This window comes from Oenanthe melanoleuca, chromosome Z (assembly GCF_029582105.1).
Source record: "Oenanthe melanoleuca isolate GR-GAL-2019-014 chromosome Z, OMel1.0, whole genome shotgun sequence".
NCBI lineage: Eukaryota > Metazoa > Chordata > Aves > Passeriformes > Muscicapidae > Oenanthe > Oenanthe melanoleuca.
Window position 1 is genome coordinate 60,572,578 of NC_079362.1, and position 23,744 is coordinate 60,596,321.

At 38.5% G+C, this 23,744-nt stretch overlaps 1 protein-coding gene across 2 annotated transcripts in view; it reads right to left on the reverse strand.

The window, feature by feature from the left end:
* Positions 1 to 7,111: 7,111 nt before the first annotated feature.
* The window catches only part of ITGA1 (integrin subunit alpha 1), a 75,626-nt gene continuing 58,993 nt past the window's right edge, over positions 7,112 to 23,744 (reverse strand). For both annotated transcript variants that reach the window (XM_056514859.1, XM_056514858.1), the window contains 11 exons: positions 23,469 to 23,604; positions 22,397 to 22,477; positions 20,588 to 20,664; positions 19,830 to 19,919; positions 18,725 to 18,827; positions 16,932 to 17,045; positions 15,296 to 15,400; positions 14,130 to 14,234; positions 13,392 to 13,484; positions 11,841 to 11,957; positions 7,112 to 11,107 (listed from right to left, as the gene is read on the reverse strand). In XM_056514859.1, coding sequence (XP_056370834.1) covers positions 11,063 to 11,107; positions 11,841 to 11,957; positions 13,392 to 13,484; positions 14,130 to 14,234; positions 15,296 to 15,400; positions 16,932 to 17,045; positions 18,725 to 18,827; positions 19,830 to 19,919; positions 20,588 to 20,664; positions 22,397 to 22,477; positions 23,469 to 23,604 — 1,066 coding nt within the window. In that variant the 3' untranslated portion in view covers positions 7,112 to 11,062. The remainder of the gene's footprint in view (positions 11,108 to 11,840; positions 11,958 to 13,391; positions 13,485 to 14,129; positions 14,235 to 15,295; positions 15,401 to 16,931; positions 17,046 to 18,724; positions 18,828 to 19,829; positions 19,920 to 20,587; positions 20,665 to 22,396; positions 22,478 to 23,468; positions 23,605 to 23,744) is intronic.

Below are 23,744 nucleotides of genomic sequence, written 5' to 3' on the forward strand. Positions count from 1 at the left end.
TAATGACAACCTTCTCAGAGAAATATTCAGGTATTTCCAATTTTTGTCATTTGCAATGGCTGAACCACAGAATCAGAGTTTCTGTGGTATGTAGAACGTAGGAGTTCTCTGTTAATGTATTTCTGGGAGGAAATCTTGGAAAAGTGACTAATTTACACACAGGAGGGCAAGATGTATGGCTCCAGGTCACTCTTTGGTCTGAAGCTGCTAGAGGAAAGGGCTACAAATATTAGTTATTTTTTTTAGCACAAAAATGGTGTCTATAACAAAATATTACATTAAGAGCTCCACTGAAGGAAAAAGAACAAGCTACTAAAAAAACCACCCAGATCTATAAAGGAAATGTTAAAATTAGCTGTAAGGATGTAGTTGAGACATTAGTAATAGTTCAGTTTTGAAACAAAACTGGAAAAGGTCAAAAATATTCTAATGGTGTTTTAGGTATCACATAGGGAATGAGCAGAGGACAAAACAGCACTTTGCTATGCTACTGTGCAAACTGTACATTTTCAACATGTATTGCAACTTTGGTTCAATTATGTCAGAGTGCTACACAGGAACCCTCTAGTCCTGGTCTTGATGCACAGCACCACTTCCTGCCCTGGATGTACCAGCACACATTTACCTGTTTCTTGCTGTTTTGACTGTACTATGTTCTACCCAGCACAGGATATATACACATATTTTTACCAATTATTTTTTCGGGTAAGGAAAGCCTAAAGCTGTCATGGCGAAATAATATAAATGGGATGCAGTGAAGCCAGTGAAGAAGTGTTCCATTCACCTGTGATCCCAAAAGTGAGGTCCTACAGTGCAGCCTGCTAAGGCAACCTGTGTAATTTCAGAGTCTCTGGAGCAGCTGATGTGCTACTCCAGTTACCAAAGTATTAACTTTGATGTAGCCCCAATAACAACATGAACTCTTAAAAACAGTGAGTATCTTTAAAGTATATATCAGATAGCATTTAAAAGTACTCTGTGAGAAGATGGGAGCCTCTATTTCCTTAGAATATGTCTTTGTTTACATTTTTGACCATTTCTGTTTTGAAAACTTCATAATTGTTTTGATTTTTTTGGAATTAAGATCTATAAGTTATTCCTTTTATTTGCCTGACATAAAAAGTTGCCCAAGAATTTGGTAGACATTTTTTAGCAAACCTGACTCCCTTAGCAATTTCCACTGAATCCCACTGAATTTTTAACTATTTAGGTGGGAAATATTTTAGTCTTATTGCATTACTTTGTGGCAGATTTGTATTCCTTTTTTTTTTTCCCTTCTCAGATTGTTTGCAATTTAGGTGTGTGAAGGTAATAAAAAGTAATACTGAATATAAAAAACTCCCCACCTTTTGGTATATCTATTACTGCTGGACCTATTCTCTCCTGGATATTTGCTACATTATATAGGATTAGCTCCACTGCCCTTGAGTAAAAGATGAAACATCAGAAAGGTGGTGGATAAAATATGGTAATGTGATCATATGTTGTCTAGCTGACCATAAAAACGCATTCACAGTTTATCACATTCTGTGATAAACAGAATCAATAAAATTGGAAAAGACTTCTGAGATAATCAAGCCCATTCCAATGTCCAATCACCCTTTCTGTGAAGAAATACCTCCTGATGTCCAATTTCAATCTCCCCTGGTGCAGCTTGAACTTATGTGCTCTCATCCTGTTACTGCTTAAATGGCAGAAGAGATTGACCTCCATCTGGCCATGACCTCATTTCAGGCAGTGACAAGGTCACCCTGAGCCTCCTTTTCTGCAGGATAAACACCCCCAGCCCCCTCAGCTGCTCCTCACAGCACTGGTGCTCCAGACCCTGCCCCAGCTCCACTGCCCTTCTCTGCACTCACTCCAGCCCCTCAGTGCCTTTCTTGCACTCAGGGCCCAGAGCTGGACACAGCACTCGAGGTGTGGCCTCAGCAGTGCCCAGGACAGGGGGACAATCCCTGCCCTGCTCCTGCTGCCCACACCATTGCTGATCCAGGCCAGGATGCCATTGGCCTTCTTGGCCCCCTGGGCACACCCTGGCTCATGTTCAGCTGCTGGCACCAGCACCCCCAGGTCCTTTCCAGCCTCTCTGTCCCAGCCTGTGGCACTGCCTGGGGTTGTTGTGACCCAAGGGCAGGACCCAGCACTGGGCCTTGTTGAACCTCACCCCGTTGGCCTCAGCCATGATCCAGCCTGTGCAGATCCCTCTGCAGAGCCTTCCTGCCCAACAACAGATCGATAGTGCTGCTCATCTGGGTGTAGACTGTGGATTTAGTAAGGCTATACTCAATTTCCTCATCCAGATCTTTAAGATATTTAACACAATAATAAACCTATTGAACGGACTTGTGCCTAATACTGAGCCTTGGGGAAGCCCATTAGTGACTGATCCCCAGCTGGATGCAGCACTGTTCACCACCACTCTCTGGGCCTGAACTTCCAGCCAGTTTTTAACCCAACAAAGAGTGTTCCCATCCAAGCCACAGGCTGCCAGCATGGCAAGGCTATGCCATGGAAGACAGTGTAAAAAGCTCTGCTGAGTCCTGGTATACAACACCAGCAGCCTTTCCCTCATCCATCAGGTGTGTCATCAAAGGACATCAGGTTGGTCAGGCAGGTTTTTCCTAAACCTGTGGTGGGTGTGTGTCATTCCTCTGATCCCTCCAGGCTGTCCTGTAAGTGCCGTGGGATCACATCCAAGAGGATCTGTTCCATAACCTGCCCTGGGACCAAGGTCAGGCTGACAAACCTGGTGTTTCACAGATCTTCCTTGCAGCCCTTCCTGTGTGTGGGAATTACAATGCCCAACCTCCAGACATCTGTGGATCTCCTCAGAGAGCCAGGGCTGATAATGGATGATGAAGGGTGTCTTGGCAAACACTTCTGCCAGTTCCCTCAGTCCCCTTGGGTGAATCCCATCTGGTCCCTTGTGGGTGTCTGAGTGGCACAGCAGGTCACTGACTGTTTCCTCCTGGATTGCAGGGGTCTGTTCTGCTCCCTATCCCTGTCAAACAGCTCAGGGGGACAGTTGCCCTATGATCACTGGTCTTACAGCTGAAGATTGGGCGAAAGAAGGCATTCATAACATCAGCCTTTTCCTCATCTTTTGTAACCATATTTCCCCTACTGTGTCCAATAAAGAATGGAGTTTTTCCTCTGTCTTCCTTTTGTTATTAATATTTTTATAATACATTCCTTATCATCTTGCAAAAACCTTATTCATCCTCTAAGAAAATTTTCATGGGGGAACAAACAGGCCAGCTCTTGAAAACTGGAATAAAATCTGAAAGCTCTTTACAGGAAGGGCTGGTGGGATGGTGATGAAACTGTGTTCTTAGGCCTGTACAAAGATGTGCATGTTGCACCTTTTGTAGATTCTGCTTGGTCACTAGTGCAGATCTCCCCAGGGGCCAGTTCTGTTTATATCTCCATCAATGACCTTGGCAAGTGGTTGGGTGCACTCGTCAGTTTGCAGATGACACCAGGCTGTGTGGGAGTGTTGATTTGCTGTTGGGCAGTGTGGGAGTCCAGAGTATTCCTCTGGCTTCCCTGGAAGGTTTAAGACCCCCCTGGCGGGGTCCCCAAGAACCCTGGAATGGGACCCAGGTGTCTCAGGGGCTGGATTTAGCTCCTTGGAGCAATTTACCAACATTGAGAGAAGAAATGCAAGCCACAAGAGTGAATGGAGTGTAAATTAGACTGTTAGAATGTAGAATTAGCAGATTTCTAGAATGTTTGTGATAAGGGACAGGTGGCCAAGATGGAGAATTGGGGGTGTGGATACCTCTTCCTCCTTCTTCTCCATGTCATCCATGCTGGGTGACACGCTGGCACTTTTAGATTGGATGAGAACAGATCTGGACCATGTAACAAGACTGTATTGTATTGGGGGTCATTTGTAAATACCTAGTACGTAGTTTAGACTATAAAAGATAAGTCCTGCCTCTGCCAGGCAGATTCTGCCCTGGACGTCTGGCGAGCAGACCGCTGTTCGCGGGACCAAGCATTCCTGAGATAAGAAACAATAAACAACCATGAAAACCTCTAAGAACAGCCTCCTGCAGTCTCTCATCGGCGGGCATTGGAAAGAGCTGGGTTCCAAACCACCTGCATGTCCTCCAGAGGTGATCTCAGGTCTAAGGAGACACCTCAGGATGTGACAGGCAGGGAGGCTCTGCAGAAGGATCTGCACAGGCTGGATCATGGCTGAGGCCAATGGTGTGAGGCTCAACAGGGCCCAGGGCTGGGTCCTGCCCTTGGGTCACAACAACCCCAGGCAGTGCCACAGGCTGGGACAGAGTGGCTGGAAAGGACCTGGGGGTGCTGGTGCCAGCAGCTGAACATGAGCCAAGGTGTGCCCAGGGGGCCAAGAAGGCCAATGGCATCCTGGCCTGGATCAGCAATGGTGTGGGCAGCAGGAGCAGGGCAGGGATTGTCCCCCTGTCCTGGGCACTGCTGAGGCCACACCTCGAGTGCTGTGTCCAGCTCTGGGCCCTGAGTGCAAGAAAGGCACTGAGGGGCTGGAGTGAGTGCAGAGAAGGGCAGTGGAGCTGGGGCAGGGTCTGGAGCACCAGTGCTGTGAGGAGCAGCTGAGGGGGCTGGGGGTGTTTATCCTGCAGAAAAGGAGGCTCAGGGTGACTTTATCACCCTCCACAACTGCCTGAAAGGAGATTGTGGCCAGGTGGGGATTGGCCTCTTCTCCCAGGCAGCCAGGGATAGGATGAGAGCACGTAAGTTCAAGCTGCTCCAGGGGAGCTTTAGGTTGGAAATTAGGGAGAGTTTTTTTTCCACAGAACAGATGGTTAAGCACTGAAATGGGCAACACAGGTAGATGATAGAATCACTTTCCCTGGAGGTGTTCAAGAAATGACTGGACATGGCACAAAGTGCTGTGGTTTGTGTGATATGGTATTGTCAAAGCATAGACTTGATGATTGTGGAGGTTCTTTCCTCAGCCCTAATGATTCTGTGATCTATGAACTATTTGCAGCACATATTACTCTCTAATATTTGTTGGCTGGGTGATATAGGTAATTTTCCAAATACTGGGAATTCATGCCATATAGGAGCCAGTACTCTGAGTTAATTTTGGCTGTTCCCCCAAATAAACAGCAAAAAGAAATTTGGCAGTTTGTGAAATTCCTGAGAAGTTCAAAACCTTCATCACCAGAACTCAGTTTTGTTCCTTGCTAACAGAATAATTGGAAATTTTAGCTGAACCCCGAAAGTTCTGAGATGCAACAGCATCTATTCTTTGGTACACTGTAGAATAGCCGAGGCCAAAGTAATAGGCTTTTGGCAGTGAGATTTTATGAGCTGGCATTCAAGAAAGTGAGTTATTAATGGCTATTAATTTGGACTGTGAGAAAAAAATACTGAGAACGATTTCTCTTTTTGTGTTCTCCAAAATGATAGAGAGTAATTTACTTTTCACAGACTATGTCTTCTGTCACAGAACTGCTAAATTTCAAAGGCTCTTAGGGAAAATCGATGATATCCTCTGTTTTTCATCTTAATCATTCTGATGGAGTGAAAATGTGTTGTAATGGAAAACCGTATGAAGAAACTTTCATCAGAGAATGAGACTCTATTCCTTTGCCCCAGGAAGAATAACAGTACCCTGAATATGAATGTTAAGAACCACAGGTAATACTGAACCAGGTATGTGAAGCTTTGCAATAAATATTAACTTCCAGTATCAAATCAAGATGAACTGTAACCAAGCAGTGTGATTTCACCACCACTGGCAGTGAAAGAATGGGTGAAGGGGATGCACAAAGTGTGCTAAGACAACTGGCTTGCTAGATCTATAAGTTCAATCTACTTTGAATACTTCTGCTTCCTATCCTATTTCTTTGAAAATCCCCAGGAGATGTGACATTCAGTGAGCCCTTGAGGAATGTCTGTCCTTTCTCAGAATGCTCAGAAACCAAGAAAAGAATGTAAAAAAGCATGAGCAGGGAAAAGCACTAAAGTAGGTCTGTGCTAGAGTCAGAATCAAAATCTACCTTTCAAAAGGCATTCACTCACTTTTTAATATTGAATGAACAAAATCCATTATCTCTGAGGTGTCAGCGCTCAGTCTTTCTAACTAAAACTTGATTTCACTGATGAGAACTCATATTATCACCCACTTTTTAAAACAGAATCCAGCTGTGCTATCTAAACTGTGGTATGAGCCCGTTGTTACTAAAACTTCATCAGTACTTTAATCTTTATGACTCTTTATTGTTACAGGGCTCAAGCCACACCCACCGCATGAAATGGTATTATCTCTGAATTGTGGAGTGCTAAAGCCTGCTTCTGATAAACTCAATGAATTATAATCCAGTTCAGTGAAAATCACACGTCACGTTACACTTCGTGCTGTGAGAAAGTGATTCTGGTTATTCATTAATTCCACTGAAAAGCAATTTAAAACAACAAAACAAAACTAGAAATGGATTTCCCCTCCCCTATTTTCATTGAAATGCTTCCATGGACAATGCCCAGCAAACTCTTAATGATCAGAGACATACAGAGTAGTTAATTTGATAAGCACTCCCCCATGACTAGACAGGATGTTGCTATTAGAGAATGGTGATTCAGCATCAAAGTAGTCTCAGATGAGAGAACAGTTATTACATATTTTGTAATGTTTTCTAAAAGTTAACGGTGATAAAAAGGATATAAACTTTGCCTTCTAGGAAGTTTTGATACAAAAGTTTACTGGGTTTAAGGAGGTTAATGTGAATCATTTATAATTATGCAAGACCATAAACTATCTGGGTTACAGGAATAAGTTGTACAGAGGAATTGCTGGACAGGAAGAACAGTTAGATGAATGAATGAATGTATCTTTCAACTTTAGTGTCATGGAAAAAGCTCTGTGCCAGGAAGTCATATGGTCTTCTGAAAAGCTTTCAAACATTGGTATAAGCACAAAGCCCATAAATCTAATGACAATGTATTTCTCACAGCTTGACCACATCAAGCATTCCTGGATGTTATGCTGCAAGAACACTTTTTTCTACAATGCCTTTCTATTGACAGGCAGATGAATCTGTTTTTAGGCACTGAGATGGCCAAGTAATAGTTTTACATCAGTAACAAGCAAACAAACTACACAGGAGACTTGTTAGACTCTTAATTTCTTTTTTAATCAATAAAGCACATGGAATACTTTTACAGGAAAAAGAAAATGCTGTGCAGAATGTTGTGGTTTTTTAAAAAGTACGTAAATCCCCGTTTATTCCTGTTAAGTGGTATAGTTAAGAGCAGTACATTCTGATTATCTTATCTGCTTTTATTTTTGAATGGGTCATCATCTATATAGCAGGTAATTAAAGAAATTAACCAATTAGGTTATGTGGAATTCATTAGATGAGTATGACCCTAACTCCAGCCTCTTGGTGCCAGGTGAGATGAAAACCCTTGGCTTCAGTTGAAGGTGGATTCCCCTGACTCAAGAAGAGGAAAAAGGAGGAACACCATGTTTAAAATGACTCAGCACAGGATATGTACGAAAGGGCTCAGGTAAGGGGTCAGGGTACGTGGGTTGTGTCTGTATTAATGGCTCATAGGAATGACTTAGAGTGAAACCAGACAAGCAAAGGAACTGCCCATGGAGCACAAGAGCTGCTCAAGGAGATTGCTCTAATGGAGATGCTGTTTCCTATGTCTTCTAAAATCGTGTATGGGATTATAATAATCTCTAGAACAACCTGATACTGAGGCAGGAGTATGCAGAGAATCCCTGCCCTATAGAAAAGTAGCCTGTCCATTCCCACTAAATTACCTACTTCAGTGCTGAAGTTAGGAACTGAGTTGGCTGGGCCAGAATCCTTTAGTTGCCTAATCTCCGGTTAAACACTCAATTTATTATTAATTTTTAAACACTTTTGTTTCAATGAAAATATTTATCTTCATAGTTTATAGAATCTCATTAAAACCTCAATGTGTCTATTTTTAGCAATAAAACTGGTTACATGCAAAATTAGGTTCTGGTACCTTTAGTGCCTGACAAATTTAAGTGAGATGTTAATGATGTTTGCAATATTGCTTTCAGTAGGTTTTTCTGTTGTATATCATGAAAAGCAGTAAAATACTGCTCTTCCTGTGCTGTGTGGAAAGACTAGTACAGATAAAAATAACAAGTTTACTAATCACTAAGAATTGTGTAAGAATAATGTGCTATAGTGCTATCCCCTTGACATACTTGTATGTATGTATGTATACTTATCTTTTAAATAGATATTATAATTGAAAACATGATAATAGGACAAATGTGAAAAAAGAGAAAGCAGCATGAAAGAGGAAAGCAGTGTGGTTATATGAAGCTTATTACAGTTTTTACAGTGCAAAGAAAGTCTAAAGTGAAACACTGATGTTAAACATACTCTACATTGATAAATACTATTGATTTATTTTTGCATAGTCTTCATCTAGGGAAATAGACTGTTCTTTTGACTTATATATTTTTCAGTTAGGCTGATGCTTTAAAATAAGATATAAAATGGGAAAATCAAAAAGCTCTGGTTAACAGCTTATCATAACTAAATAGTGAAACACTTAAAAGTATGCAGCATAAAAATTATGTGTGTCTTACACAACTTGTAAGTAATTTTTTGAAGCCAGGAGAAATGACCTCATTGTTAACAAACTGAATGAATAATAATAAATACAAGTATTTCCTCCACTACCACAGACTTCCTACGTGTGCATAGGTGAGTCACAATTCCTTCAAAACTGCGTTCCTTTACAAGCTCATAAGAGGTTAACAACACTGCCATACCTTCTTAGAGATACTGTGAGAAAAAAAATTACAATTCTGATGTGTTCAAATGCTATGGTGACAAGTGCTATTTAAATCTTTCAAACAAATGGGAAAAATAATACATTTTCTTAAACTAAAATCTGCGTCTTGCTTGGGGCTGAAATCACCACTGTATTAATTTATCTTCACAGTTGAAAAAATAGATTTTTGGCTTATTTCACAATGAACGAAGCGGGGTTTCTATCCACAATTCCTCTACGCCACTTTTTTGCTTCCATTCATGTGTTGTGTGCTCAGACCCTCTTCAGGCAGTGTGCCCTTCCAGCTGTCCAGATGAGCACAGCAGCCACGTCCCACAGCCCCAGCAGATCTCCCAGGCTCTGCAAAGCACAGCCACCCACAGTGTTCCCACGGAGGGCTCTGCCCCTCCTCTGAGTCATATGCTACCTTCAGCAGACTGCTGCCATGAAATAACCACCTTTCCCACAAATAAAGGAGAAACTGCCAGCTTTCAAACTCAATCCTGCTTGTTGCATTCACATAAGTCAGTCTTTCCCAATAACTACTTTCTCTAACTTAGGAGCTAAATAAAAGGTGCTGAAGAGTGACAGCATCTTTCAAGCAATGAAGCACCTTCTGGCACACTTTCAGTTTTACTTGTCAGCATGTGCAACCCAATCTATATTCTCTTCTTGAAAAATGTCTTTATAAAATGTATTACTCTTTTTTAAGCTATTACTATAAAAAAAGTGACAAGCAAAACCATTTTTTTTCCTTTTTTTTTTTTTTTTAGTGATATTTGTCCCAAAAGGAGGAACAAATTTTCCTGGCTTCCTCGGCAAGGCAAAGCTTTACTGCCAACAAGTATGTCTTACAGAACTTAGAAGATCTCCTCAGCATTTTCTGATCTACTGGCAATCAATACTGAGTCATGCTGAGGCAGCATCACACTTTGCCAGCATGCATCCTTTTTCTCCTGTTAATTTCATGTGGCTCCAAGAAACACAGGAAGCTCTCAAGTTCATGGCACAGCCATGAGCCCCAGGGAGAGATCCTCATGGGAGGAAGACAAGTACATGAAAGAAAGGAAGAAACTGAATGATCTAAATAGAAAGAAAAACTTTCTTAAAGAAACCTTTTGCTATCTACATTTCAGTGTATTCTCATATAAACTTTTAATCTTTGACACAAAATAAACATCATTTTAAGTGCTTATTTAGTATGCAAATTCTTCATCACTCCTTAAATTCCTAAGTAATAAAAATGAGCTGTGAATTATATTACTAGAAGAAGCTTGCCAGTGCTGAATTTCCTATCTGTGCTCTTTTGATAATTTTCATTTTGTACACTTTAAACTCATTGGATTAAATAGCTACACAAGAAATTTACAGTGACAGTTTATGAAGCACCCTGCTGGCTACTCCAAGATATACAGCAAGAGTCAAACTTTCAGGGTGCCTCTAAACATTTTCTGCATAAATATGGACATTTGCAGATACAATTATGCCCCTGCTTATTTGAGTACAGTGTGCAATCAGATGGGCTTGAATGATTTGCGCATTTTTAGGCCTGCCAAAAATATATTTCAAGTTCAAACAGTTATGTGATTTAATGGATCAACCCTTTATGGTCCACTTGACCATAAAAATCTCTTTCTTGGAGTATTCTTCGTTCAGCTGGACATGCTAAAATAAGCAGAAAGAGAAATCCAGGGTATTTCAATAATTTTCACCCAATATTCTGGAGGTGCTTCTGTCTTCTGAGTTTCCATTGCATCAGCTATCATACAGTATTTGGTGCATTCTCAAAGTTTACATGTTCTGCCTTGTGAATTGAGAATCTGCTTCCACAGAACTGACATTAGGAGGGAATTTTGAAAATGATGCATTTTCCTTTTGAAGATCATAAGGTGATAAAAACGACTGGGATTGCTACATACAAGCTGACCTGTAGTGTAATTTGGAAGGAAAAAGGAGTCCACATACATAGGTATATAAAAATATGATTACAAACTTTCCGTATTCAAAAACATTAGAATCTTTGAACTCAGTTACTCTTCAAAAATAAGTAACCCTTAAAGGTATATTCTTGAAGATCACAAAATGCTGCAAGGCTGTTCATTCTTTTTTTTGCATCATTCCTTTGCATGTGTCCTTGAATTTCTTCTTTTTTTTTCTGTTTCTTGGTTTTTTTCCATGCACCAGCATTTAGAAAGCACTGTAACCACTGCATCTAAGTTTATAATTTTACAGTAACGTTTTGGAGGCAGACCTGAGCAAAAATTTCTGCTTTTCTTTTTTTTTTTTTTTTTCATTTCTCCATTTTCTTCTTTAATGGTCTTTTGAAAAATCCAGCCTGCAGAAAAGAAAAAAATTTCTAATTTCTAAATTTTCTAAAAGAAAAAAATTAATGAAGAACTGCTCAAAGCATACAAACCATACTAGTTACATTCATGGTTCTTACTATTTTAATACTTAGACTGGTGCAAAATGTTAATGAGTATTTTATCACATCACTGTTTTTCCTGGAAAAACTAAGTACAGTTAACATAAAGTAGAGGGATTGCTGAATCATTGTTTTTTTCACATATTGTCAAGGGTTAAAGTGCTGCTTAATAGTAATATTTGTTACTTATAATAAATAATATTTTATTTTATAATGTCAATTTTTTCAAGAGATTATGTATGTTGAAATTTATAAATTTATAGTTGTGAACAAAATATTTTGCCTGGAGAAGAGTGCCCACTTGTGGCAAGACTTACTAGCATCTCTTGCACAGAGAAAACCTAGTCCACAAAGGTCACAGCCAATGCTGATAGAAAAATTCCTTACTAAATCCTTATTCGTACTCAAATATCTTCTTATTTTTCTTTTCCTAACCTAATGGCAATACAGGTTTAAATCAAGTAGCACTGCTCGCTCCACATGAGAAAAATGCAATGTAATTAGTTATTTTGTAATTTTTTCAAGATTTCACATTGCTTATTAGTTAAGATTACTGTCTGTGAGATTCTAGTTATGAGAAAGAAATGACTGAGAATTTAAGCATATCTATTTATGCTCCTGAAGACAGGGATGTGCAGCTTACCTTCCACAGAGCAAATATAAGCAGTGCAAGAATCAAGAGTCCAGCGAAGATACTCAGGAGGATTACCCATAAGGGGACTGTACCCGGTGGGTGTTCTTTGGAAATCTTAATCATGGTCTGCAAAGCGGTCAGAACATAAGCAATAAATAATTTGTCCTTTTAAAACATCAAAACACAGCAGTAATTGATCAGTGTGCAGTGATTTTCCAGGGTGCCACCTCATTTTACCTACAAGAATTAGTAGGAGGGAATCTACCTCCAGCATGAAAGGCTGTGTTCACACAGTGCTTTGCACTTTTGTTAAGTGCAGTCATTTATGAGACTGGCCCTGCTACAAGTCATTAGTCATTGTTTTAAAGGACACAGGACCAAAAGGCATGAGCAGTGGAGGAATTAGCTAAGGAGTTTCTGCAGTACACTCACCCTCACTCAGTTCTGGCCTCCTGAAAGATGGAGGTAAGCATAAGTGTAAAAGCCTGTGTAGACACTAATTCCATTTTAAACATGGCATATCTGGTATAAACTGAACATAAATAAGTAATATTCACTTTTGAATAGATGTAACTATGTAGGAGTTTGAATTACAAAATAAATTTTTAGAGACCAACTTTATAGTTAAAAAGAGCATTGAAGAACTGAACAGTAAGCATGAAATTAGGTGCCTAAAAAGGGGGACATAATCTGATATTCTTTGTCTCTCATTATCTGCAAGCCTCTCACTTTTACTCCTGGACTGAATTTTAATCTATCACTTAAAAGAAATTTCTAGATAGAAAACCAGGTAACAATGAACCTCTTATTTTTGTGTTTTCAAAAATATTTTGTGGAAGACGTAGTTCACACTAAATATTGCTTTTCTAAATTTTGAAGTATTAGCAATAAGAACTCATAATAAGACATTTGTGTAAAGAAATGGACATTGCATTAAAATAAGCTCCTCCATGCACAAGATATCACAAAAGGCCAATGTTTAAACACTATAAATGCTTGGAATTGAGAGTATTAAAAGGATGAATGATACCTCTAACAAAATTTAAGACATTTCTCTTTATATCTGGCACCACTACTATGATATTATATATTTCCTTATCTAAGAAAATCATAGTGAACTTCTGAAAAATAAAAGATCCTGTTTCAAACATATATCCTGAGTAGCAAAGTGGAAAGAAACAATAAATATGGAAATAGTAAAGAAAATGTAAAGTGTGATCAATTTTAATTGATTCAGGACAATTTTCAAATACTATTGATTCCTTAAAAGAATTTTAATTATAGTTTTAATTTACATAGCTGCAGGAAGTATTACAGCAAGCAGAAAAAATTCAGACAGTACTTATCCTTACCTAGGTACATTGGTGGGTACTGAACTTTTGGTGTTATTTTCTGACTAATTCTGACATTTCTACTGTAATATGAAATCAATTCTGTTTAGAGTAGGATAATGCATTACTAAAGGTAACAAACAATTCACTAGTAATCGATTAAAATGAATGATTCTACAGCACAACCAATTCTATAAAAAAACAAATACATCAACTATCATGCTCTTACCTCCAGTTTTTGATGGTCATTTCTCAAAATCAGTGATGAGTTCTCACTCCTAAGCAATGCTTTCACAACAAGGGTTAAGCTGTGAATACTGGCCTGAAAGAAGACAGTAGTTACTGTGGTTCACAGTTAGGTATTTTTAGTAGAAAGCTTTGTAACAATGAGAAGGGTGAAAGAAAAACTTAATGTTTTGGGGGATGCTGAAAAACATGAAAGTCAGTGAAACTGCTCATGTGTGTCACCTTCAGCACACACATTATCGCTTGAAAGACAGCAACACTTCTTTGAAAGGGCAGATTGCAGACATTTCAAACAAATATTAATTAATCCTGGAATACTACTGTCCCTCCTTGTTTTTTTTAAATAAAAAATCCTTTCTAGAGTTGAGAAACCTTCGCCGACTAAGACTTACTTAAAAAAATATGTACTGCTTCTTACATCTGCTGCATGAGACTTTGTGGATGCATAAGTAGCTATTAAAAAAGGACCATCAATACTAAGTAAGTAAGGGGTGTCTTCTTACCATGGTTTTAAACTCCTGCTACATTATAAGTACTTACTTTAGGGTTAAGAAAATGCATGTGACACACTTTTGGAAATTTAAAACAGCAAAAGAAACTACTTCAAATACTAGAGGGAACACTTAAGAAAATGAAAGATACAATTTTAACAGACATTAGCAACATTGGCTTAAGCTCCTCAGATCTGAAAGTATTCTGAATACAAACAAGATTTACTTACTTTTATGATGGTAGGTTTCCATACTCTCAGTGAAACGTTCACGTGATATATGTCAGATGGGACCAGGGCACAATTAATAGAGGCACAGCTGTATGTATCACAGTCCTGTTTAAAAGGACATCATTAAAATAAAAACACATAAACTACTTTATATACAGATCATTTGCTACAACACCAACTGGTATTAATTGCCATAGTTTCTTATGTAAAAATGACACTGCAGTACATAGAGCAGGTTGAGATATTAATGCTGTGGTAGAATAGACTCAGATTTGCAGGCTGGCAAGCCCTGAGGAATCTCTGTTTCTGCAGCTGTGGAACAAAAGTCATCACAGAACTCCAAAGGGAGGCACGGCTTGTAAAAGCAAGCGTTTTTCTACCAACACAGCTATGGCTTCTCAGCAGTGCTTTTCAAATCTTGGGACACCTGAATCTCTCAAGCAGGGCAATATGTGGGTGCGAAAATTCAAGTGTCTTTACTTCCTAGTATCACTTGCTAGCTGTGAGTACAGCAGGATTATGCTTTAAAAGTTAGAAACAGTCACTTAGCCTAGACCTTTGTCACCTCTGTGAAGGATGATGATAAACATGGCAAAATACTCTTTACATGACATGGTTTCATTTGCACCAAAAACTCACTTGCACCTCTGTGCTAAGGATACCTTTCTCCTGACATGCTAATATAACTACAGCAACAAAATCCCTTTGTAACCCTTTCATATAACTGTGAAGGGCCAGTCCTTTCCAAAAGTGATCATCAATTACAGTTGCATGGAAAATCTGGCAGATTGCATTTGAATGTATTTTCTGCTGGATGTCTAAAGAAGCTGAAAGGGAGATAGGAAGCATTTAAAATGTTACTATTAATTAATTAAAATAGAAACAAAGTTGGTAACAATTAATTCAGCTGTCAAATGTGCTATTGCTATTTACATATTTTTTAAATTAAACCCCAAACTATCTAAATTCAGTTCCACAAAAGTTTTGAATCCAAATAAAAACCAAACTCTAGTTGACATAAAAAGTATTTTCGAAGCTATTAAAAGAAAGTGACTTTCCAAATGATACAGTATCAGAGAAGCTTTTATACAACTTTTTCAGAACTACTCAGCCCCAAGATCTGGATTAATTTCTGGGGGAAATATAAATACTATGAGTACACTTACCATAATTGTATCCCTTGTAGGTTCTTTTATTTTTGACAACACAAATGGTTTCCCAGCGCCAATCTTTAAGGGATCAACAGGGTAACTAGTTTGGCAGATGGCATTCTGTAAACAGAATTACAAATAATGTTCTTATTGTCTGGATATGCAATCTATTACAAAAAATTATCTAGAAACAAGTCAACATTAATAATATTTAATATTTAATAACAACTATAATGTTTACTAACCACTAAAATAAAATAGTATCTTGCAAGAGTGGAGAATAAGAAATTCAGATGTATATGTATTGAAGTATTATTATTAAAACAGCACATGAAATATTTATGAGATTATTTAATCTAAACTCTATGCAGCTACTTAAAAAACTGTGCAAGCAAACAAGAGCTTCCTGCAAGATGACCATTATGGGAACCAGCTGGCTATTAAATGAATTAAACAGCTTTTGTGTGGGAAGCCAAGAGGTTCTGCCCTAGCAAGCAGACAGGCAGGTTGAGTGCAGGATGCAGAATCCTCACTTGCAATATCCAGGGAGGGGGAGCGGATGCTGGAGCACTACTGGATCTCTGTGCCTGCTCCACAGGTTGCTAGGAAATCCTTTGGTCACACTGATAGTGTGAAAAGGATTACAGATCCTCTGTAATGCACTTTGGCACACTACTATCACTAGGGTGTAGCTAGCAGGACATGAAATTTGTCTTAGAAAAACCAAAATTTACGGAGTTTATGTGCAAACATCTCAAATGGAGTGATTGAACAGGAATGACAATAATGGGGAAAGGAAATCAAGAACAGACAAACTTTTTTTTTCCTGTATTCTAAATATGGGGGTTTTTTTGTTCATTTGATATTTGTTTTGTTTTAAAGTGAACCTTGAACATTCATTCATATATTCTGCTTTATTTTTCAGTTGGGCAACACCGCAAAACTAAGTGAAATTATAAGCAGGGAGGTGCACATGTATATGTCTCTGAATGAAAGAAAGAAAAGGTGGTTTAGGCCATCACTTAGGGATAGCTGGGTTTTTCAGCCACGTAGTTATTGATGTAGGTTTAGCTGTAATATCTACAGATCTAGGATAATGAAATTTGTTGGAATTGTGATCTCTGTCAATTGCTCTGGAGGAGTGAAATGGAAAAACTCAAATGAGGACTGCAGTGAAGAGCATTTGAAACACATAACCTACCATCCCCTTCAAGATGTCTCAGTGCCCCAGAGAAGGAAGAAGCCAGAGGACTGCTAGTGCTGGAGAGCAGACATGCACAAAGTTAATTTCAGCACCCAAAAGAAGAGAAGTGACAGGAGGCTGGGCTCTAGATGTACACTGCAGGATTCCAGCACTTGCAATAAGCACAGCTGACAAAGCAGAGAGTATGAGGCTTATACCTGAGTCTGGACATCTCAGCACTTGCACTATAACAAACTAGCCTTGTTATAGTGCAGCTATTGTCCAAAACCATTTTAAATCTGCTTGTTTCCTTTTATGAAAATTTGTCCTTCTGTCTTCCTATGCACCTCTGTATCTTGTTATTTGGACTAAAAGCAATGCATAATCCCAAATGTTTGCAATTTTCAATTCCTTACAACATAAAGTTCAAATTTAAATTGATCATAAAAATAGAAATTTCTCTCTTACCTGGGAATGTGACAATGCAGTAAGGTAGAGAAGAGTGTTTTTGGCAGCTGTTACATTGGGAAATAAGATCTGCAGTGTGAGGTTTGGCATTGGAAAGTGTTCACCTTTTTCAATCTATAAAAAAAGAAAAATATTTTGACTAGTACTTTCCTCATTTTGTTAATATTTGATTGTGAATTTTTTCTTTCCCTGTGTTTTTATTTTCTTCTGTTCATTTTTACATTTCCACGGTTAGTTATGCAAAAAGTGCTTTATATGGGCAGCAAGCCACTATCAGTGGTATCAGTGGTGGCTCCTGTTGGTTCTTGGTTCCTCCTCTGCTGTTCTTAGGTAATTGCTCTTGTGCTCATCTTCTCCTCTGTCCTGTTTTCTCTGGGAAGACAGCAGGGCATATGTATAAGCAGCAGCTCTTTCTGGAAAGGCCTGCTGTGGCTGAGGATTGGGTAACTACCTAGGTGGAATTGCTGGCAGGGGAATTGGTGATATCATCTCTGAAGTGGCCAAACTTCAAAAATGCTCAAGAATATTTTAAACTTTTTCCTCCTGGGTACTTATTTGTGATTAGCTGCTTGCAAAGATGAGTTTGACTTTACAAGATCATAAATGGTATGCTCTGAAATCCAGCAGCTTTTTGACTCAGAAAACAAAGATTGGCAAATTAGATTATTAATGTCTTAGACATCCACAGTAGACAAAAATAAAAGGTAGCTGAGTATAGCACTGTATTGGCCTAAAAGAATAGGAAAAAATCCCTTTGTCATTGCTATTTAGTGAGAGCAAGAATTTTACTACATCCCATTTTTTACAGATGCATGTTGATTTAGAGACTTTTATGCTTTTGTATGGGACTCTTATTCAGTTTTGGATTTGACACTGGGAAACAGGATGCTCTCAAGATAACTAAATTCAGTTTTGCTGCCACTTTAGGTTGGACTTTTAGTCACAGAATCATAGCATCATGGACTGATTTAGATTGGAAAAGACCTTAAAGATAATCTAAAGTTCCAAGCCCTTGCTATGGCCTTGAACATTTCCAGGGGTGAGGCATCCTCAACTTCTCCACTGCCTCACCACATAATATCCAATCTAGACCTACCCCCTTTTCAGTTAGAAGCCCTTTGTCCTATAATTACATGTCCTTGTCAAAACTGTTTCTCCTGGTCTCCTGAATCCTCCCATTAGCAACTGGAAGGCTCCAGTGAGGTTTCCACAGGGCCTTCTCTTCTTCAGGTTGAACAGCCCTGACTGTTCCAGTCTGTCCTACAGGAGTGGTGCTCCAGCCCTGTGATCATCTTTAAGGCATTCCTCTGAACCCACTTCAGAAGGTCCATGTCCTTATTTTGGGAGCTCTAGAGCTGGATGTAGTAGTCCAGCAGGGATGCCACAGGAGCAGAGTCCATTAAATATGTTTCCCATGTGATTTTACTTTGCAGGATCCATTGAACAAGGAAGACCACATTCTTGGAGCTTGGTATTTTGCCTATTATAAACCTTACTGGATTTTGGAAATGGCTGCTGTAACCTGCAGCAGGGGTAGTCCAAGCTCTCATTTACCAGGGCATCCTCTCTTTTCCCAGCTGAGGATAGAAGGTCTAAAACCCAGAACTACTCTGCAGGAGATGGACCTTCTAACTCACTGTATTCCAAATGGAGGAAGCAAAAAAAAGGTTTAAAGCACAAAATATGCATGTAGAGGGGTTAACATATTATATACTTGCTATTTAAATAATTGAAACCAAATGGAAAAAAAAATAAGCCAGTACCTATGTCATACATTTTTAATTGTTTCTTACCCTATAATGTAGAGTAACTTCATCCCCGATCTGCTCCGTTGTGTTAATAGCAGTAGGGACAGTATCATTTGCTGCAATTATAACATGGTGCTCTTTGAAAACACTGTGGGTTAAAAAAAAACACACAAAAAAGTAAGCACACAAACTTCATAAAAACTCCTAGGAGTTAATAATATAGGTATTTTCATTATTTAATTAATTTCTAGTCAGACTAGTCTTGCAACTAAGAGTGCACTGAAGTTCAACGGCTCTATTCTCTGAATACCAATTACATTTAGAACTTTTTGTTCAGATATAACTATGAAAAAAAATAAATATTTTTCCAAAATTTGGTCTGATTTTGCTGTCCTTATTCTAATTGTGCAGTCCCTTATCCTGGGCATTGACATGTGAAATAGGTAGGATCCTGTAAAAGACAGAATCAAGCAAAAACATAACACAGCCAGCATGTTTCAAATTCAGCCTTATTCCCTGTGGAACAAACAAAGGCTGGATGTGAATCATAAAATGCATTCAAAATAAATTTGGCTTAATTATTTACACCTGCACACCACAAAATGTTGTTTACCATTAATAAACAGAATTTTTCAGGGATGGAATCTAACTGAATTCTGGCTGTTTCATAAAGTAAAAAGTACTACAAGACCTGCATTCAAGTATAAGTCTGAACTTAAAAAAAACAAACTCCCAAGAACCTAAAATTAAGGCTAATTTTTGAAGATGGAAATCAAACACCACACCATGCAATATTACAGCGATACAGATCCACGGCCATCAGGAAGCTGGAAGAATTTGCTTTCTTATTTACCTGAAATGCCTTTGAATGAACATAGCAAAGCGCAGGAGCCAAGCAAAACCTGCTGTTGTACTTGCACACTGCAGACCAAATTTAAAAAGATAAAATGGAATTTCATCAAGTTAGGGGCAGCAACTACTCTAGTATTTCATGACTTAATTTTTCACTGAAGCCTGTGCTTCCACTTTATGAGCTTTGAACCTGTTGCCTGTAGATACTGTGCACATTTCAAAACCAAAACAACACTATATTGTTGCAACACCTGCAATTTACTGTGCTAGCAAGTAAAGTACAGAGAAGTGTCAATACCTTACAAATATTAATCCCACTTCATATTTTACTGGAATTGTAACATGTCCTCTGTTGTCACTCAGGGTCTCAGGTGGTTCTTCACTGTCACTGAAATAAAACAATGTCTCTCAGATCAGAATGCTGCAGACACAACTGCTGGGTGGAAAGGGGATCTTAGAAAATGAAATACCTACAGCTCTGGGTGTGAAAGCATACTACTAATTCTCAGTTAAGTACTGTCTTCTAAAAAAAAATTAAAAATATTTTTTCAACAACTAATGATTTAAGTCCTGCACCAGCCCCAGCTCACAAACACATCTTTGTTAAAAATATAGATGGCAGGTGACTGAGTGAAAACAGATCAGTTAAAAGCCACACCATCCCTGGATTTTGCAGGGACAGAAAACACTGAGGGCAAATTAATTCCTTTACCCTATCAGGGAAAATGTCTCCAATGTTTACTCTTTGAAGGCCAAGCTTTTTGTTAACTGTGATTCATGCTTAAGTATGCAGTAATTCTCTAGGAGAATAAACCTTTGCTGAAGGTAAAACAACCAGAAATTATGACTCACTTGTCATTCTAAGGCTGCAGAGAGTATCAACTATTTATTTAGTCCACTCAATCCACTGGTGGACTGAATGCATCTGTGAGGATGCCAGCTCTACAGAAAATTCAACTGCTTGTGAGTTCAGAAGTTGCTTGTGCTTTACTATGAAACACAAAACTGTGAAGCTTTAAAAAAAAAATAAATCAGAAGGCAAAGACTGCAACTAACCTTGTTGCATATACGTGAATAGTAGCATTTTCCAGGAGATATGATGCGTTGAATTGGAATGATATTTTGAAGGAAATCTGTGTAGAGAAATACATTACACATTTTGAAAGGGAAAAAAAAAGCCCACCCTAACAGGGATTGATATAATGTACAATAAAATGCACAAACTTTTGCGTTTATCTAGGGATAAAATTAATATTCATATTTTACAAGTTTTCTATGAATCTGAATGAATCCACTATTTGGAATTTGCCCCAAACAAGAAGGAAATCCAATAGTTATCACTTATTAAACAGAAGCCTCAAATTTTCACAAACCTCAAGAAAAAAAAATTATGTAGTGTATTAGAAACACATGACTAAATAGCTCTTAACTGAAAGCAATAGTTCTTAATTATAAGCAATTTATCAAAACATTTTTTTTTCCTTCTGATGAGGAGGGAAGAAAAGCTTCAAAGCTTGGCTATTTCACTGGAGATGAGTTGCCTGTAGAAGTCTGCTGGAATATCTCTTAATATATAGTAGAATCTCAAAAATACCAAAAAAGAAATGTTTACAATGTAAATGAAGGAGAGACCACTAGGTCTCTCAGGGCAAATCTATCATAATTTGGAATTACACAAAATTTAGGAACACTGTCCCAAATGTTCTTCCTCATATCCTGACACTTAAGAGTAATTTTATATGAAGCCAAAGTTTTCTTATTTGTCACTGTATGGAATTTTCAGCTCAGATTTTTATCTTTCCTTTCATGTGTACAAATTTCCATTACAAAGTGGTCCACAGAAAGTTGTCTTATATATTTATATTTAAAACAAAAAGCAGCTTTAGAAAGGAATGTATTAGGGATGCTTATAAGTGAATCAGAGATTAATTCATTTCTGAAGACAAAGAAAAGTGTGAAATTTCTAAATTTAGGGCTTTATAGCTACAGACGAACTAGCAAGCAAAGCATGAAAGGAAAAGTGAAAAATCCAGTAAAGTTGGGAATGGAACACCGTGGGCAGAGTCACTGGTCAATACACTTATTTGGCTTCAAGAAGGTAACAGCTGACTTAATCCCTGCAAGTCCAAGACACAAGCTGGAATGTTTGTGTGGGAGGCAGTGTAAGAAGAAATCTCTCATGATCTTCCCAGTGTCTGACAGAGGGGCAAACAAGAAACTGCTGGGAAAGATCGTCTTATTTGCATGCAAACTGATATTTTCTGATTCAAGATCAAGATTTAAGTATGGCTTTTTTAAGCCTTAATTTAACAAAAGCTCCCTCTCCATTCCAACAAGAGATACAGACATCACTGGAACTGTTCAAGTTGGAGTTTGATTTAAGTGGACTACCTGCTGGAAAGGCCTCTCATTCCCCACTGAGCAGAGGTCAGGTCTTGGTGCCTGACTTTGGCAGATCTGGGCTAGCACTTCCACACAGCACCTTAATCTGTCTTCAACCAAAGGACTATATTTTATATACAAAATAACTAAACTAGGCAAAATAAAATAGGCTTCAGGATGTGGAAAGCCTGGAGACAGACACTTCTGGCCAGGTGAGCCACTTGTGTGTCACCTGCCTTCTGACAGTGCCAAGGATGGCAATATGCATCCATCACACCCTCACTACCACACCTGACTGCCCAGGCACTGAATATCTAATGGTTTCCCATCTGGCTCTGTGCAGTTGATGCCAGGGACAGCTTGGGAAACATTCATGGACAGTTTCTGGGATGAACACAAAAGAACTTCAGAGGTGATATGGACTGTCCCCCTCCTTAGAACAACACAGGGCAAGGAGAACTTGCATGCAGGGGGACCATTTACCTCTTCTGCAGGTTTTAGAAATGGATATCCCACTTTACAGGTGATGTTGTGATTAGATTCACAGCTATCTTTCTGTATATCCTGAAGGGAAAAAAGACAGTGAAAACATGGCCTTTTGCAAATTCCTTTTAAATTCTGACTGAGCATCACAGACGTGCTGAACACGTGTATCACTGTCACTTTTCACTGTCAATACATAAGAGTCAAAGCTTTAGTTGAACTAGAAAAAAAAAAAAGAAATCACAAATTCTGCAAGACAGTTTTCACCTGTGGACATTTATACCAATTTGCCATTATGCCTTTCTAATGACAATGTTTGGAACATTCACAATTATGTGCCTACCAGATATCATGCAAATTAGTCATGGGGTCTATCAACCCCTAATCAACATATCTATAATTACACAGTTTTCAAATTTTGCAAATGTCTTCCTAATGTAGCAATAGAAGTCACATTTATACTCCATCAATTTTCGCAACAGGATCAGTGACAGTGCTACAGAATCATGACTCCTCCTAATGTGCAGCATCAGGACTGCTGACAGAAAAGAAACTGCTCTAAATGCTTCCCATCTGAGGTGTATTCATATCATATCTGCTGAGACAGGAAGGAAAACAGCCACTTTTGAAAATGCTGTCTGAGGTAGGGCAGACACAAGCACTGAATATCCTATTCTACCATGGCAATGCTTTTCTTATACATGTGCAAAAGAAAATTCTAGAGTCTCAGGAGTTCTACTGGAACAAGGCATTTCTGGCTCTACAGGTGTACAGATGATTCATAATGCTGAAGTTTGTCTAAGAGGCAGGCACCTTTTCTTAGTGAAATTGTGAAATTTGCCACTATGAAATTTGCATCTGTATTTTATGGACAAGGCTTGGCAAGAGTCCACTCATGTCCAAATAAATACACTCCTTTAGAGGCATAAGCATAAGCCCTGGGAAATCTCTTTCAGACAACTGAAATGATGCCCAAGCAGTAAAACTAAGGTTTAATAAAAAGGCTTCCTCATGTCTCTCTAGCATTATATGTTATGATAATTGTGATAATGTGAAAAAAAAAAAATCCTACCTCAATGCCAGCAAAAATAATATTTGGAGAATATTGAACCAAAACTCTGGTATTATAGGCACTGTCTTTTTTGTTCCTCACAGAAAGCTGGATGGTGAACTTATCATTGCGTGACTTTACAATGAATGGAGAAGAGCTGTAAAATAAAGCAAGAATGTTGGACATCTTAACTATTGAATCTGTTTTTAACATAAAGAGAAACTTCTTTCAGTCTCCAGACTACCTTAATTAGAGTTTCTGAATTAGAAAGGAAGGCAGAATTTATAATTCTGTGAT